Source organism: Nicotiana sylvestris, chromosome 7, assembly GCF_000393655.2.
Source record: "Nicotiana sylvestris chromosome 7, ASM39365v2, whole genome shotgun sequence".
NCBI classification, from domain to species: domain Eukaryota; kingdom Viridiplantae; phylum Streptophyta; class Magnoliopsida; order Solanales; family Solanaceae; genus Nicotiana; species Nicotiana sylvestris.
The window spans coordinates 103,964,990-103,982,352 of NC_091063.1; the positions used below are offsets into that span (position 1 = coordinate 103,964,990).

A 17,363-nucleotide genomic window follows, 5' to 3' on the forward strand; every position below is an offset into this window, starting at 1 on the left:
GCATTTTTTATCTGATGAAAGTTCGAACTTAAGACTGCCTGGGCTGTACCTTTTCAGTCAGTTTTACAGTGCAAACGATCCATTTCAAACAATCCTGGATCATACAGTCAGTGGCAAAGCTCAATTAGTCATGCGACATTATTAGCTCGTTCGGTTCATTAGTTATAGAAAACTAATCGACGACATTTATCGAGTCGACTATACTAATTATAGCAGGTAATAATCGATCGCTCACATAAACAATACATTTAGGGACCTAAAGGGCATCGGACAATTTTTGTTCAATTACTGGGGCCTATATGAGTCAACTTATCTGACGATTAAACTAATCGACGATCATGTTTATCACAGAGTACATTCAGAGTCATACACAGAACAAAATCGACCAAATAAAAAGGCCTTTACAGAGAAGAAAGAAATTAAGAAACTATCAAAAAATAATAAAAAAAACAATTACCACACAGCAATGCTAATGACTTAATCAGCAATTAATATAAACGAAAAGGGAAAGAAAACTTACCGAAAAATGTTTAAATCAAACAGACCCAAATCCGACTTAACTCTGCCCATTTGAGGCCGAACAAATTTTAACCAGGGTGTTCTCACATGAGAACACCTTGGTTAAGATCCATTGAACCTCAAAACCCCTTTCAAGACCGGGCGGATTCCCCAGGTGCATGTGTTCTAAGGTCTGGATTTCCAGATCTGATTTTTAAGGAGTTGTGGGTAGATTCGGACCAAACCAAGCTTGGTTTGGTCACGAGGAAGGTCAGGGGAGTGGCTGGTACAAAAATGGCGAGGTTTGGTGTAGATCGAGTTTTGCCTCGAATCTTCAAATCCAGATTCGAGACGATAGGAGATGATTCGAGGTTCGTGGTTAGTGGATTCGTGTTCAGGGGAGTGAGGGGGTCTTAGGGTGTTCAGGGGGTGGTCACCGGCGTTCGTGCCGCCGGCTTTAATGGCGAGGGAGACGGGGGCGGCTAGGGTTTCTAATGGGAGGTCCGGGTTTGAGCTTGGGGACGAAGGGGTGGGGTGTTGGTATAGGGGGCGTGGGTGTAAGGGAAGGCTTATATATGGTCTATGGGATTGGATTTGAGCCGTTAGATCATATGATCTCAACGGCTTGGATCTGAGGGTGAGAAATGAGACGGAGTCGTTTGGTAGTTAAACGGGGTCGTTTGGTTTAAGTGAGGGTTGGATCGGATTGGTTCCTGGGTCGGGCTTTGAAACGGGTTGTTGAAAGTGATCCTGGACCGTTGGATTGGATTGATTGGAACGGCTGAGATGGATTGGCCTGAAACGGTGTCGTTTCAGGAGGTGTTTGGGCAGGCCTGGACTTGGACCGGATTTGAATGCTGGTTTTGGGCCTGTTTTTGTTTCACTTCTTTTGGCCCAACCGATTTCCTTCACTCTTTGTTTTCTAATTTCATTTTTCTTTTAAAACAAAAATAAAAATAATAAATAATAAAAATAACGAAATTAAAACTAAACAACAATGCAACATTTTAACACAATTATCACAAAAATTATTTAAGTAAGTTAACTAAAAGCCTAGAACGAACGATGCACACATATATATATTTTTTTGAATTTTCTTTTACTGACCGAATTATGGTTTAATCATCCTAACATACATATTTTGTATTTTTGTTTGTTAATGATTAAATGCAAAAATGGACAGATCCACAAATGACTAACAACACATGTCACGAAAACTCGAACAATTGTACAGCGAAACCATTTGTTACTATTTTTATTTTCTTTTGGAGCGATTGCTCGTAAAGCAAAAATCACGTGCTTACAGCTGCCCCTCTTTGCACGAAGACACGAAGGGTTTTCGCGCAAAGATAAGCGAGCGATTTTTGCCCGTCCGAATACTCCGTGTGAAGCATTTTTTGAAAAAGATTTGACCGAACCTTTGCTTCAGAGGTTTCCTACATATCCTGGGCTGAAACAGGAATCAGGTCAATGTAGTTCGGGAAATTTTGGTAGCTGGGACTACCGTGTGACTGTAGTGTTTGCTGTTGTTGTGCGCTGTTGTATGCTGCTGTAGGATGCTACTGCTCAACCGATCTCCCTATTACATTGCTCTAAAAGGAAAACAAGAAGCTAAGTTAAACTGAGGATCCTGAAATTTCATCCATCTTCAACTTGTTCTTGTTGCCTTGCTTTCTTGTCGGCTAATGCTTTGTTCTTTCAATATATATCTAGCATATTCTCTGTTGCTAATTGATTCTGTTTTCATCTTATCTCTAACTGGAATGGTTCTGATGGATGTTTGAATTGGGAAATGTTAAGGTAAGATTTCCAGTTAATATTACCGAACATTCCCAAGAAATGCAATATTTATTCACCAAAAGTTGCTACTGATTTTCCATCACAACTAATAGCATCATCTGGAATATATGGAAGAACCAAAAGCAATATTTTGGATTAGGCTTCAACGAGAAACTTATTGCATCGAAGAATGAATATTGGAGGAATCTGCATCCAAGAATGCCTGGATTAAGCACTTCAAATTCTGTTCTCATATAAACAAAGAAGAATTTTCAGATTCCTTTAATTAAGGAGTAAAAAACGTACAATTAATTATACCCTTAATTAATTATGGTATATAATTAATAATTTGGTATACTAAATATAATTAAGTTAAACCTTAAATATTAAGGGTAATAAGATTTGTTACGTGGCATAGAAATGTCTTATACTTTATATGCCAGAAACCCTAATTTATGAATCTGGGCCCTCCTGAAGTTGACTATAAATTAAAATACCAAGAAACGAGCACTACTACATCATATCCACAAGGCAGTTTAATTTCATATGATCCTTCTGTTACCGAACTCAATTTCCTTCCCCATATTTATTACTCCACAGTCTAGTTTCTTCAGTTTCAGTTCATTAAATTAAATTGGATAACAGAAGCTGCCTCCTTTCATCTGGCAAACTGTGAAGACATAGCTCTGTTTCATAACCGCATTCCATTTTCAGCATCTGCATCTCTTTCTGCAAAAAGAGACCTTACTAAATTGTTTCTTGGAAGTAACCCACTTGCCAATATCACCCAAAAAAAAGTTTTCAACTCTTCATTATGCTTTGACCAATTCCTCCAATAAGCAGTCATCCATATCCACCTTTAGCGAGGTAATAAACAAGGATGCTTTTTTTTTTTTTTTAAATACAATGGTGAATTGGGTTTTTCTTATTGTGATTAAAGTTTGTTCCTTTTTTTGATTGGTTCAGTTGATCTTTAATTAGTGGGAAAGACTTGACGGAATATGAAGCAGAAGAATCTCTTGATTATTTGTTGGATGGTGCTGATGAAGCTTTAATTAGTGCTTTTTTTGTTCTTTTAAGAACTAAAGGTGAAACCTTTGAAGAAGTAAGTTCCTTCTTTAACTATTTTCATATTAGTAAAGGTTTATGTATACCCTTTGAATCATAACTTAGGTGAAATAAATATTTTATTATAGTATTTCCTTTTTGATGAATTTTTTTCCAGAAAATTCTATGCTTTTTGAAGAACAGGCCCTAATTTAAAATATACTGTAAAGCTTCCATTTAGATGTACAATCCTCTGCCTATGAATCTGATTTCACAGAACCAGAATGTCTTTATTCGCTCATTCATTAATCGAGCTAGTGATAATAATTAGGTAGTCGGATTGGCAAGGGCAATGATAAAGCATTGCAGACAAGTGGAAGGCTTAAGCGACGTGGTTGATATTGTTGGAACAGGAGGGGATGGTGCAAACACGGTGAATATCTCAACAGGTGCTTCAATACTTGCTGCAGCTTGTGGTGCAAAAGTAGCCAAGGTTAACAGAGCTCTTTTTTGTTGTCCAAAGTTATTTAATTTCACTAAAAACTGTGGACATTTGAGGCTAAAAACTTGTGGGATTAAATTGCAGCAAGGTAATAGGTCGAGTTCATCCGCTTGTGGGAGTGCAGATGTATTGGAAGCACTAGGCATTGCCATTGAGCTGGACCCTGAGGTTGGTGATATTGCTGTTCTTGGCTGAAAAATGTTGGTAGTTGAGGACTTTTAATATTGTATTGTAGTTCTATGATTTTTTTATTTATGAAAAGAGAAAAATATGCTGTAGTTTTATGAAATGAAGGTTTAAAAATGAAGTTTGCTATCGCATTAGTTAATATTTGCTTTATAAGGAGAAACACTAGATTTGGCGTTCACCAAATCAAATTATTAACGTAATTTTATTACTGAGCCATCTAACAACCATGCATTTATTCTTTGTTACTGGCTTCAGGGGGTGAAAGAGTGTGTAACTCGAGCTGGAATAGGTTTGATGATGGCTCCAATATATCATCCAGCGATGAAGATTGTCAGACCTATCAGGAAAAAGCTTAAAGTAAAGACAGTGTTCAATATCTTGGGCCCTATGTTGAACCCATCAAGAGTGCCATTTGCTGTAGTTGGAGTTTACAAAGAAGACCTGGTACATTTTCAACTGTTGAATTACACTAATATCACTTGTTCTATGAATGTAGCTTTAAGAATCTTGTAGTCTTAAATTATGTGAATTGAGGTGCTAAATTTTCTGGTCTTATCTTCATTCTGCCCTTTGGTTCATAGCTTTCTGACATGTTTCAATGTTATTCTTTATGTGTTGTGTACATTCATTTGGTGAATGAAACATCTCTTGTTGTCGGTCCACAAAATGGCTAAAGCAGTCCAGAGATTTGGCATGAAAAAAGTATTGGTTGTTCACTCAGAAGGCCCAGATGAGATGAGTCCTCTTGGTATGGTCCCCTTCCACGATACTAGTAAATATGTTGTCTTTGGTAACATTGTCCTTTTTAGTTTGACTTTGCTTGTATATCTTTTAGTATGACAATTCACTTCGCAGGCCCTGGATTAGTCCTTGATATCACACTAGACAATATTGAGAAGTTCTCCTTTGATCCATGTAAGTAACTCATGAAATCAGAAAAAGGCAGCCCAGAGCCGGATGTATTTATTGCTTCACACTGATAACAAGTGAATGCCGCCCTAAGTATTTGGTGAACTCTGCAGTAAAGAATGATGCAATATGATTAATGTGTTTTTCACTAGTCATATAACATTGTCTCTTTGGGGTAGGCTGCCTACATCACACCCCCTTGGGATGCGGCCTTTCTCCGGACCCTGCGTGAACGCGGGATGCTTCGTGCACCGGGCTGCCCCTTTTTATTTTTTTTATTTTTTTTATTTTTATATACAACATTGTCTCTATGAAAAAATTAACCTGACAAGATTATTCTTCAATAGCGGACTTTGCCATCCCGCGTTGTACTCTAGAAAGCTTGCGAGGTGGAGGGGTCCAGATTACAATGCCGAGATGCTCAAACGCGTGCTGTCCGGAGAAAAAGGGCCGATTGCTGATGCATTTGTAAGTTTCTTTGTCTGTTATGCTTCAAATATCCTTATAAACTTATCTAATTGATTAGCTTGTCAGATTTAAGGCTTCTCCTTATAAAAAGATTGACAGAGCACTTGTTTCCATTTTCAATAATGTCATTTCACCTTGAAAGTTCTTACATTATCTATCAAACAAATTCACAAGCACTAAATGCAGCAACTGCTCTCCTAGTAAGTGGACATGTTAAGAATCTGGCTGAAGGAGTTGCATTAGCTCGTAAGACACTAGTCTCCGGCAAAGCGCTGAAGACACTTGATCTATGGGTAGAGGTTTCGAATGTAAGGAGAATTTCACAGTAATTTCTTTAGATAGAGGCTTGATCACATAAATTCATACTATGTCTTGTTTACTAAATTCCAGGAGGTGAAGGAAGCAGTACCTCAGGTCGCTTGATTGATCTTCTGCATGAACTCATTTAAAATGCCAAACTGACCATGTTAAGTGCATTTGACCAGACAGATATATTCTTACGGCTCAACTTCGCTGCTAAGTTATCGTTAACAGATTCAAAATCAGAGAAAGAATGGAAGGCACTACTCAACTTTCAATTTTAGCTCGGAGAAGGATCAGAGGAAAGGGTTTAAAAAAACTGTAGCTTTGGCTACTGAAATTTGTAAAGCAGCTGTAGATTTATGTACCCATTGCTTGTAATACTCATTAGTGACAATGACCAAGCAAAAGAATAACCAAGTGCAGAAAGATGTTCCACATTTGATGTTCCCTCTTCACGAACTTGTACAATCACTACAAAGATTCTATTATCAAAGAAATAAGGAAAGGGGTGACATTTGGCACCATGTATTCGAAAATGTGGAAGAGCAGCTGTGAAAAGCGGAAAAAAACATTAAAACGACGGTTGTTGCGTAAGCCAATAAATACACGTGTCTTTTACATACTATTTATTACTCAACAATTGTTTCAGTAAACTTAACATAATAGATAATTGTAGGTTGATGTAAAAGAGTGTGGGTAAGTAGCTTCCACCAAGTGCCTAGAAAAGAAGGCATAAAGACCTGTGGAGCGGTGGTAGGAAGTATTATTAAAGATCTATATATTAATATAAAGGAGGGAATAGGAATGCCTGGAATGGTATTTATCTTTTTTGTTAATTTTTTGCTCTTTTCTCTCAGTTATCTACTTTAAATATCTATTTTGTTACCTTCATTGTAACCGTTCCAACTTCCAACAATTCAGCTACTGAAAACATACAGAGTTCAGTTACAACGATTGGATTAGAATAGATTATCGTTAAACTTCTTTCAATTTTAGCACAGTATTTCAGTTACAGTTCCATATTCCCTTTAATTTCCATTTCCTATTCAAATTTCTTGCATAAACTTTCAGTTACAAACCAATCTTCTTTTATCCTGAGTCATCTTCCCTTTTTGCTTATCTCCTCTCAAATCCTTTACTGACCAATTCTTTCTTCCAAATTTCTTTATTGGCCATGGTGACCAGCCTTATGTTATTAAGTTGCATGCCATTTTCATCTCTTTGTGTTATCCATATTAGTTTTATAGTTTTGCTTTCTTAGGCCAGATTGGTGTGAATAATTATCCGGATCACTAAAAAAGAAAATGTTTACGAAAGTTCTTCAACAATCCATTTTTCCTTTGAGGTTAATAATTTTCTTTATGAAGTTGAAATTTATATTGCTGTTATTAATGCTTTAATTTACTAATTTTGAAGATTTCATTAGCTTTGATAGTTGGCTTAATTACTTTTGGAATATATAAAATATTATTATAGAGAAATACTTAATGAGAATATGATTGTCTGTTAGTAGTTTTATTAAAGTTTGCTTTTGATTTTGGAGCAAGAATACAAGATATTTCATTGGTATTTTAGTTTATTTACGGTAATTCTGTCTGTTTCTATTAATATTTTGTCAATACTATAGTTTTTTCATGATGTTTTTGGCCAGTAATTTTCTTGAAACCACTTCATGGATAAGGTATGAAGATTGTGCATTTTTCCTGCTCAATTATCTTTGTGGTGTTCCTAATAAATAAATTTTTGTTTTCAAATTGATTAATGTGGAAAACAAAAACTTTTGGTTTGACGTTTTTGTTTTTGACCTTTTGTGCTGTGTCATCGCATCAACTTCTTTTTATTTCACTTAAGTTATATTTTGGTTAGACTTTTTCGCTTAGTTAGTGAAATTTTTTGTTTACTAAAGTACCTTGATGTTATACCATGAAAAAAAGCTTAAAGATATCCTAATTGAAAACGTCTAATTAAGTTATTACAAGATTAAAGTATTAGAAATATCTTATTTTACAAATTCAATTTCTGAGACGCTTAAATTAGTATCATTATGTTTTATTTCTGACACCTTTTTATTTTCTAATATGATAGTTTCAGCCCTCCTCGAGACTTTCAACTCTATAAAAACTTTTCAAGGCGAGATTTAGAACTTCAGTCCTCTATGAGGCTTTCAGCTCCAATCCTCCATTTCTCATAGTAATAATTCTTTTCACTCAGAAATAATAGGGAAAGATTGATGTACAAAAAGCGAAGGTATTTTGCTTGGTTCCAGTGTCACTTGTGCAAAAATTAATTGACAAAATTGATGTTTTCCGGATAACTTACTGTGAACTAAATATTATTTTTCATAGTTTTTTTCAATAAGGTAATTATCTCTGTTGCAATAGGGAAATAGTGCATCTTTTTTTTCATTTTTCTACAGTTTCGAGGAAATGTTGTAATACCTACTTGCTATATTATTCTCTCAAATTCGACCAACTGTATATGCCATCTTTTGTACGATTTTCAATATTCTTTGTGTTGTTTTCTAACTTGTGATTTTTTTTAGATGGTTGAGGAAATGCTATAATGCATTTGTGTGATATTCTATTAATTTATTAAGTAATTGCTTTTATAACCAACATTCAAGAGATCGGCCCTTTACATGATTAATTTGGGGGAACACTTCGTGGTGATTTGACCGCACAATTGATTATAAAATCTCCGACTCTCAATTGCTTAGGGCATTTAATTAAAATCTTAATCGTATTATTTTCATGTAAGAATCAAATTTAATGTATTTATTTAATTACTAATATGCATTAATAAAATTGCTATTTTCTAAAGATGAGATTCTTAAAAACATTTATGAATAACATTTAATTAGGAACGAAGGGCGAGAAGACATACTTTGCATATTTTTTCTCTACAAAATAAGTGCTAGCTTCCCTTCCAATATGCCGTTTTATTTATTTGAATTTATTTTTCTAATTCATCTTTTCATATGTATTTTTCCTTATACATCTGTTTTGTTTATTGTATTTGCATGTTTGACTAAGATTAAACCTTTTTTAGAAAAATATTTTGTGCTAATTTTTTTTTATCTATTTTATATCAGTTAAATTTACAAAATGAATTATTTTACCGCGCGAAGCGTGGATCAATTAACTAGTTGATAATAATATTAGCAAATCAGATACTATTGTTTAATGAAATTTTTTAATATTAAATATTGATAATAGTTCTGATTGGAATGACGATATGAAATTAAGAGTTGAAATAGTAATGACCGCTCAAGAGTGAGGATTGTAAATTTCTTCCTTGTGATTTTTTCATGCAATAAACACAAAAACAACTTTTTTTTTTTTTTGAAATTACTTTGCGCCGGTGTCAACAGAAAGTGGAGCTTTTGCATATATACTCGATTTTGGGTTCATAATTGAACCTATACCTATTTTGCAAAAAAATTGCAAACCTACCCACTCTACGATCAACTTCAGATTTATTGGGTCTGAAGTTAAAGAAAAATAAGTTTGAAGTGAAAAAATTGAATTTCAAATGCACTTAAAGCCAAATAGGTCTGAAGTGCAACCAATGGTTTCATGCACTTAAGGCCAATAAGTCTGAATTGAAAAATAACACTTCAGATACACTTAAGACCAATTGTGAAGTGCAACAAACGTTTTCCTAAACTTGCCAATAAGTCTGAAGTGAAAAATTGTACTTAGATGTACTTAAGGCCAAAAAGGTCTGGAATGCAACCAATGGTTTCATGCACTTAAGGCCAATAAGTCTGAAGTGAAAATTGCCGAAAAACATAAATTTGTTCTTCGAATTTTAATAATCCAATATACGATTTAATACCTAAATCTATTTTAAATGAGCTCAAATTTGAAACATAACCTCCAAATATAATGAGGAAAAAATCTCAATCATCAATTTGTCAAAACAACAATAAATCTAACAACGGATAGAATAAAGCGTCATACCAACACACCACTATAAAATATTATAAACTATCTTATAAAAGAAGAAGAAGAAGAGGAAAAGGAGAAGGAGAAAGATGAGAAAAAAACCCCAAGTTGTTTAAAAATTGGATAGAGATTAAATGAAGATGACTGCAATTTTTACGCAGAAAGGGGACTTGAGCTGACGGCGTAAAAGGTGCAGCCCAGTATCCAACAGGATGAGCCGTTACCCATCACATGGCATTGGCTCTCACCGTGTAAAAGCTACCAACGACCTTTGGTTACTCACAAAAAGGACAAAAAACAGTTATTGCATAAACTCCTTTTTCCCGGGAAACATCGAGTGGATAACAAGAAAAGAGCCCCCCATTAAAAACTCAGTAGCAAAACAGAAATTGAAAGAAAGATTCCCTTCTTCTTGTCTCTGAATTCAAACCTTCAACTGTTAGAATCGCAAGAGATTCCTCAAATTAATCTTGGGTGTATCTTGACTGGAGCTATGACTTTGGGCTCTGAATGGAAGTTCTCTCAAGTTTTTGGTGAACAAACTCCCGGTGAAGATATTCAAGATTGTAAACTCTCTTTTACTTTTAGTGAAATTTTATGTCAATGAAATCCAGTAATTTGTGTATTTCATGCTTTGGAATGAAATGTGTAACATTTGTTTCTAATATATCATAAGTATGAACAGCTTATAAAAAATAAAAATATGAGTGGAAATATTCTTATTTGAACTAGTCTTTTCTTTATGAGGCGAGTCTAGGACCGGAAGGAAATCTGTTGCTTCCCTTAATTGGATGCTGTAGTTTTATACATGAAATCTTGAAGCCTAATAGGGTAAACTTGTTTGATTTCTATAGCAAAATGAAGATTTAGAAACTGGGATGGAGGTTCAGTTCCAGCAGGTGACATATTTTAGCTGATCCCAACTAGCAGTTGGAGATTTGTGTCTCAGCAGTAGTAGTAGTAGCAGCAGCAGCAGCAGCAGCACCAGCAGTTGTTATTGTTGTTGATTGTGGAATAAGGATATTTCTTGAATTTTGAACGTCCAGTGTTCAGTTGAGACAAGAGACTGGCTGATGCTACAGAAATAATTCTATAGGATTTTCCAATCTGCTTCATTAGTACTAAGATTAAGAATGAGAAGACAACAACAACAGCATACCCAGTAAAATCCCACTACTGGGGTCTGGGGAGAGTAGAGCGTACGCAGACCTTACCCCTACCCGAAAAGGGTAGAGAGGTTGTTAAGATTAAGAATGAGAAGCAGGTTTTGAATATGAAGTTGAGAAAAAGGCACCTTTAACGGAGGGCCATTGGGAACTTCGTTTTCTTCTGTTATGCTTAGATATGTCAATCATTGAATTCAATAAGGTTATGCTTTAGAAGTTCAATGGGGGATTAAGTTGATGAAGCTCTCTCACAACGCAAGGGATATTTGGTTTAGTCTTTTTTGTTAGCCATGTCTGCTTATGTTGGTTATATGAAGCTGGTGGAGAATGTGAGGAGAATCAATAGCATAGTCAAAAAGAAGGAATACTGTCCACAAAACAATCCATTAAATCCACTCATTGTATATGTGGCAAGACGAAGGCTTTTCCATCCTTTGAATGAGAAGGGGGTTGAATGGATATGAGGATTGCTAAAAAGCAGGAAGGCTTGTTGAGGCCAAACTGGTTATATTATGGAAAATAATTCTTACATTTCATTGAATATGTTGGACCACATTCACACACATTTTACTTTATCTAATACTAGATTTACGTTGAAATTCTGTTATAGCTGGAAAAAAGAAGATTGGTTACCATTGAATTTTTTGTACCCTTGCATGTGACTGCTGGTGCAGGACTTTATACATTTATAACATCTTATGCATTAACTTGGTTAACTTCACTTAAAGAAGTTTCCTTGGGGTAGGAGAGCAGTTACATAGAAAAGGATTTCTCATATTTTTATAGTGAAAACTAGAAAAAGGAAAAGCCAACTTTTCATTGCATTTCAGCTATTAAAAATGAAACAGCAAAGAGATGTTTAGCTTTTGTTTCCTTATTTTACCCTCTCACCTGAAAAGGAGCTATTATGAACCAAAGAAATAATGGAGCAAGAAGGAAATTGGTGTTACTTTTATTTCTGCTTTAATATTTCTTGATGGCCTGCACATAACATGATTCTATGTTAGGTGATATTTTATCTGCAATGGAATTTGACAAGAATGGCGATCATCTTGCTGTTGGAGATCAAGGTGGACGTGTCATAATTTTTGAGCGGCAGACTGGTAAAGAAGTGCGGACACAATTTTCATAAATATCATTTGTGTAAATATGAATTCAGCCGGCAATATTCTGTACTTTCTTGAGTGTCATACTCAAACTTTGTATCTCATGTAATCTTTTCACCTTTATGGTCTTGTAGGGTCTATTTGACAGAAGTTCTCGACGTGACTCTGGTCAGTTCAACCTTCCACTTTGGCAGCATCCTGAATTTAAATATAAGACGGAATTCCAAAGTCATGAACCCGAGGTATGATTTAGGTTTTCATCTTATCTAGTTCTGCATACATCTTTTAAGGCTACTTAAATTTTGCATCTGTAGGTGATAGTTGTGAACTTTGGATGCTGATCATGTTACATCTTCTTCAGTTTGATTATTTGAAGAGCGTGGAAATTGAAGAGAAGATTAATAAAATCAGATGGTGTACGAAACTCAATAGATCATTGTTTCTTCTTACAGCAAATGACAGGACGATAAAACTTTGGAAGGTATGAAATTCCTGTGGCATTCGATAATCTTCAGACGAGTTTAAATTGAAGAAAGAAAGGGTTCTGGTGCCCCTCCAAATAAAAGATTCTATATCGGGAGCCTTTTCTTTCAGGATCAAAAGATTGATAATTAGAAATGCATGTGAACTAGTACTATCATTTTTTATCTTTTAAGATATTTCTGACTAAGATACTTAACTTGGTTAGATGCAGCTTTCTGAACTAAGAACTACATCTAATTGTTCATCTATTTGTGACATACACCACACATGAAAAATAAAAACAGTGGGAAAATAAAAGAAGATTTCTCTGTGGTTAAAGTTAAGTATTAGCTGCATTGCATGTTCAGAGTCTGTAAAGATTGATTTTTTGTCTGTGCATTACGGAAAAAAACCCGGATGGCGTGTTCTTTCTTGATGAACTTAGATCCACTTGTCGATTTCCATCTACTGTAACCTTACTAAGCTGTACAAATCAATTTACTGTTTTCATCATTTGTTTCTTTTGCAGATCAAGGAACAGAAAGTAAAGAAAGTTAAACAAATGGACATCAATCCATTTGTGACTTCAGAGAATTCTCTTTTAGCTGATAAAAGTTTCATGAGTGGACAAAGTGAACCATCTCATGCTAATGGTACCAGGCTAGAATGGACTGACAAAATGAATGGCACATTGCCCTCACATGTAGGACATGGAAGAGTGTTAATATTCACGCATTCGTTAATACATTTACCTCCCCAAATTATATGCATTTGACATGCTGTTATAGCTTGTGATTCCAGCTACTGTTGTAAATAGCTTGCAGATATCACAAATGTGGCTTCTAGAAGATGCAGAAGAGTGTATGCACATGCTCATGATTTCAACATCAATTCCATCTCAAACAATAGGTATTCTTCTGTTCTTGCGAATATTATGAATTTTAAACTTGCTCACGTGAAATGAAATTTGACCAGCCCTATTGTTTGTGTTTCTGACTGAGCTTGATTGATCAGACTAGAGGCATCCTTCTATAAGTAGCAGTACCATAGAAACTCAATAGTGTGAATGTTGTTTACCGGTTGAAGGAGTGCCAAGCGTTAGATAATTCTCTGGTTTTAATACTTTTACAGCGATGGTGAGACATTCCTTTCTGGGGATGACCTTAGGATAAACGTATGGAACCTTGATGTCAGAGACCAGTGTTTCAACATCATTGACATGAAGCCAAAAGATATGGAAGATCTTACAGGTGATCCCAGATGTCTTCTTGAAGCATTTCATATGCTGTATTTTCTCATGCATCCGTGCTACTCTCTGTTAACCATTATTTGAAGTTTCCAGTTTAGTCTCCAAAAGTATGGAGGTATATGTTATAAATTTTACCAACTAATGATATGATGCCAAAGCACTTCGAGAGTTTATGGGAGGCATAATATGGATTCAGATAGTAGCTTTAGGCCTCATAGGTAAACTTAGCAACATAACTGAAGGATATCTGTAGATTATACATTTATGTACCCAAAATCTACATAAACCTCGTATTCATGCTAGGGATGAGTTTAGTTTGGTGAGGGTCGGGAAGCTTTGTGGGCCTGTCTGGTTGATATGGAAGAGTACAGTTTTAGCCCCAGACTTGTGTTTGGGGAGGGGGGGGGGAGTCGGTTGTGTTGCCACATGCTTATTTAGGATTTCAGAAAAAGTTTGGAACAACTGGCACTGCATTACTCATCTTCTCAAAAGATTTGTGGACGCAAGCAATCAAAGATTAATAGCCTGGCCATTATTTTATTAGGTTTATCCTGTAATTCCAAAGATGCATGTGGAAAAAAACGAATTAACTCTATAAAAAGAATGCTTGGAAGGAATCTGAAGCCGACTTTACTCCTCTCCCCGAAGAGGACTTGACCAATAAATTTGAGGATGATGATCTACCTTATGACATGGGTAGAATAAAGTCATTAGGCTAAATTAGTTTCATTACCCTATGCTTCTTTTTTGCATAAAACATTTGACCAGGCTGCCACCTAATAAAGGATAAAAATGCTCATTGCGCCATTCTTTTGTGTAGAGGTGATTACATCAGCAGAGTTCCATCCATTTCACTGCAATTTGTTGGCTTATAGTAGTTCACGAGGTTTCATCCGACTTGTTGACATGAGGAAATCTGCACTATGTGATCACAGTGTGAAAATGTGAGTTTTATTCCCATCTCTATTTTATTTCTCTCATCTGCATGATGCATTTCAGCTTCTAATCTGCTGCCCTGACACAACTACCAGTACTTATTTTAACAACCTGCTACTGACTTTTACAGATTGCAAGATGGGGGGAGCCGTGGCCCTAAAACACTTTTCAGTGAAATCATAGCTTCCATATCTGATGTGAAGTATGCAATGGATGGAAGGCATATCCTAAGTCGTGATTACATGACTCTGAAGGTCTTCCTCTCGATGATTCTTTTACTGGATAACGCACCCTAAGCTATGATTTGTTGCCATACCTGCATTTCTTTGAACTTGGTGCTATCTGTCAAGAAAAGAAAAGAAGTCAAGTATTTCTTATTCCTTCAGTCCCGTTTTTGTTTGAGTGGTTAAAACAAACTTTTCTTTGAGTTTTCTCAATTATGTTTTTAGAATCTGTAATCTGACCCTTATTTTTAACCATATATCCTATGCAGTTTATTGATCTTTAATTACATTCCTCAAAAAATAAATCAATTCCGAATCAAATGTAAAACTTTCAATTTAACATGCAAGAAACAAAAACGAGTGATTGAAAAAGGATGGAAGTTGTATTGATATGTGCTTCTCACACATGTTTTACTCCTCGGTTAGGTGATTCATGCACTATTTATCTGGGAATTCTGTGTTTCTGACATTTGCGCGATTTCATTTTAAGGGTCCTTAAAAGTGTATTCATCTTATTGATTTCTGCTTCTACCTTTGTTTTTTTTTTTTTTTTTTTTGCCTGTTTTTATGCCACTTCATTTTGATTCTTTCATCTCTCGTTAGTGGAATCTTCTTTGTTCTCTTCGTCCCTGAGTGACATACAAATAAGCTATGGCTTTGCTTGGTTATTATTTCCTGTGATCCTTGACCCCTTCTTTTGGCGTTTTACATTCGCTATCATAAGCTGGATCTGTAATTATATCTTAATTGTTAACTATTTGATAGTTATGGGACACTCACATGGAGACTTCCCCAGTTGCAACGTATAAGATTCATGAACACCTCCGCCCTAAGGTATGAGAGTATTCATCACAGACATTTGTCAGAGTTGTACTGAGAAATAAACAGTTGGTGATATGGTGTAACGTGTGAATATGCTATTTATTCAAATAGATTGATAGTATTTTCTGATTTGCAGTATAATTGACATAATCCATGTTGTGTGGCAGCTTTCCAAGCTGTATACAAATGACGCCATTTTCGATAAGTTTGATTGCTGCCTGAATGGAGATGGACTTCAATTTGCAACTGGATCTTACAGGTTTATCACAGCTCTAACTTATGTCAACATATAAAATGTTGTACTGATGTTGTATACATGTTGTGCTTTCATTTTGTTGATCTTTTATACATATGATGGATTTTGGTAATCTTTTGTTGATTTAGCAATCATCTTCGTATATTTTCTTGTGGAGCTGAGAATGAAGATGGCATCACACTGGAAGTTAGAAAAAGTCCAAATAGGTAACCCTTGTACTAAAATGATCTTACTATTGTCTTTCTTCTATTATATTCTTGAATTGATGCTTCATTATTCCTTGAATTTGTAGGAAACCAACGTCTCAAGCTACTACAAGGCCTCGAAGGTCGTCATTGAGCAACTTGACTCGAGGATTTTATCGTCAAGGTAGTTAGTAACAGCCATGCATGTCCTTGTGCATGATGAAGTGAATTTTACACCTAATGTTTACACCAAGCAAAGAACTTTACCCTAGTAATTAAAATTTTAAATGAGAATACATATCAGTTAACCATAATTAAGTGATAAATGTGTGAATACAAGATACATGTCTTGCATTCATTGGTTTGGTTTAAACCCCGGTCACCGATATGGGCAAGGTTTTTACCCTTGTAAGGGTCCATAATTCATCAATCAATTGGTGGCAGATCTAACCTCCCGGCTTTGAAACCTGGCATATTTTGTCATCTCATTTACATTGCTTTTTGTTGATAATTTCAGGACAAGATAGCTCAGAGAATGAGACTTCCTGTAATCTTAAGTCCAAGTTGCTGCATCTGGCTTGGCATCCAACGCACAATTTGATTGCGTGTTCTGTTGGAAGCAGCTTGTTCATGTACCATGCATAAAGTGCTATGAAGAGGACTGAGAGTAGTAACCTTTCTGTTCATGGGCTTTGCTCCCTGTAAATGGTATTTTGTCCCTGTCCATATAGTAACAGCATTTCTCACGTTGGGTAGTCATCTTCATCTAATCTCACAGGTAGCAGTCTGCCATTAAAGTTCCTAAAGAAAGTTAACAATTTTTTTGTTAAAAAAATAACTGCATTACTAAATGGAGTAGCATATACAGAAATTTGACGCTAGCATAAATATATTTTATGCACATCTGAAGTTCGCTTGTTTCTGCAATTTTTTTCATTTCCTGTTTCTCCTTGTATTTGATACTAGTACGTGTTTTGGACAGAACTACAACCAGAGGCGGAGCTAGGATTTCAAGCTTATGTGTTTGAGATTCTAATCGTTTTGAGTTACTGGGTTCTAAATTAATAATTTATATATATATATATATATATATTCAATGGATTTTTAAGATAAATATAGGGTTTGAACCCAAGCTACTGGATTCTGCCGAACCCGCTCCCATCACTCTAGCTCCGACCTTGGCTACAACTGTTTTAGTGATTGCAATACTAAAACAAAGAAGCGGAGCTTAAAGAAGCTATATGTTTAATATGAGTTTCAACACTATCAAAACTCATGACTAATTTATAAAATTGGTCAAAAGTGTTTTTCAACA

The 17,363-nt window shown here is 35.4% G+C and overlaps 2 protein-coding genes across 8 annotated transcripts; both read left to right on the top strand.

Annotated features, from left to right (window-relative positions):
* Positions 1–2,807: 2,807 nt before the first annotated feature.
* Positions 2,808–6,132, top strand: LOC104226216 (anthranilate phosphoribosyltransferase, chloroplastic-like). Of its 4 annotated transcripts, none has more exons than XM_070151007.1 (10): positions 2,808–3,144; positions 3,244–3,382; positions 3,656–3,817; positions 3,911–3,994; positions 4,271–4,459; positions 4,692–4,763; positions 4,871–4,930; positions 5,272–5,392; positions 5,579–5,700; positions 5,783–6,132. In XM_070151007.1, exons 3-6 carry the CDS (start codon positions 3,677–3,679, stop codon positions 4,710–4,712), a joined length of 435 nt encoding a protein of 144 aa, XP_070007108.1. In that variant the 5' UTR covers positions 2,808–3,144; positions 3,244–3,382; positions 3,656–3,676; the 3' UTR covers positions 4,713–4,763; positions 4,871–4,930; positions 5,272–5,392; positions 5,579–5,700; positions 5,783–6,132. The 4 variants fall into 4 exon arrangements, with proteins under 4 accessions (XP_070007108.1, XP_070007109.1, XP_070007106.1 ...); XM_070151008.1 differs by having other exon boundaries at positions 4,695–4,763; XM_070151005.1 differs by having other exon boundaries at positions 4,271–4,763.
* A 3,597-nt stretch (positions 6,133–9,729) lies between these two features.
* Positions 9,730–16,925, top strand: LOC104226218 (serine/threonine protein phosphatase 2A 55 kDa regulatory subunit B beta isoform-like). Of its 4 annotated transcripts, XM_009778143.2 has the most exons (14): positions 9,730–10,208; positions 11,816–11,919; positions 12,049–12,156; positions 12,276–12,395; positions 12,906–13,079; positions 13,194–13,285; positions 13,508–13,626; positions 14,446–14,569; positions 14,692–14,815; positions 15,551–15,619; positions 15,775–15,866; positions 15,992–16,069; positions 16,156–16,232; positions 16,566–16,925. In XM_009778143.2, the coding sequence occupies exons 1-14, from the start codon at positions 10,136–10,138 to the stop codon at positions 16,691–16,693; spliced, it is 1,482 nt and encodes a 493-aa protein (XP_009776445.1). In that variant the 5' UTR covers positions 9,730–10,135; the 3' UTR covers positions 16,694–16,925. The 4 variants fall into 4 exon arrangements, with proteins under 4 accessions (XP_009776445.1, XP_070008844.1, XP_009776448.1 ...); XM_070152743.1 differs by lacking the exon at positions 9,730–10,208 and having other exon boundaries at positions 11,823–11,911; positions 12,205–12,395; XM_009778146.2 differs by lacking the exon at positions 9,730–10,208 and having other exon boundaries at positions 11,823–11,911; positions 12,229–12,395.
* The last annotated feature ends 438 nt before the right edge of the window (positions 16,926–17,363 follow it).

Bases quoted from the DNA above. Each gene is read 5' to 3' on its own strand.
- LOC104226216 (XM_070151005.1), top strand. From the start codon at position 3,677: ATGATAAAGCATTGCAGACAAGTGGAAGGCTTAAGCGACGTGGTTGAT. The intron at 3,818-3,910 runs GTTAACAGAGCT...ATTAAATTGCAG, and splicing joins GTGGTGCAAAAGTAGCCAAG to CAAGGTAATAGGTCGAGTTC. The intron at 3,995-4,270 runs GTTGGTGATATT...TACTGGCTTCAG, and splicing joins CCATTGAGCTGGACCCTGAG to GGGGTGAAAGAGTGTGTAAC.
- LOC104226218 (XM_009778143.2), top strand. From the start codon at position 10,136: ATGACTTTGGGCTCTGAATGGAAGTTCTCTCAAGTTTTTGGTGAACAA. The intron at 10,209-11,815 runs GTAAACTCTCTT...ATTCTATGTTAG, and splicing joins CGGTGAAGATATTCAAGATT to GTGATATTTTATCTGCAATG. The intron at 16,233-16,565 runs GTAGTTAGTAAC...TGATAATTTCAG, and splicing joins TCGAGGATTTTATCGTCAAG to GACAAGATAGCTCAGAGAAT.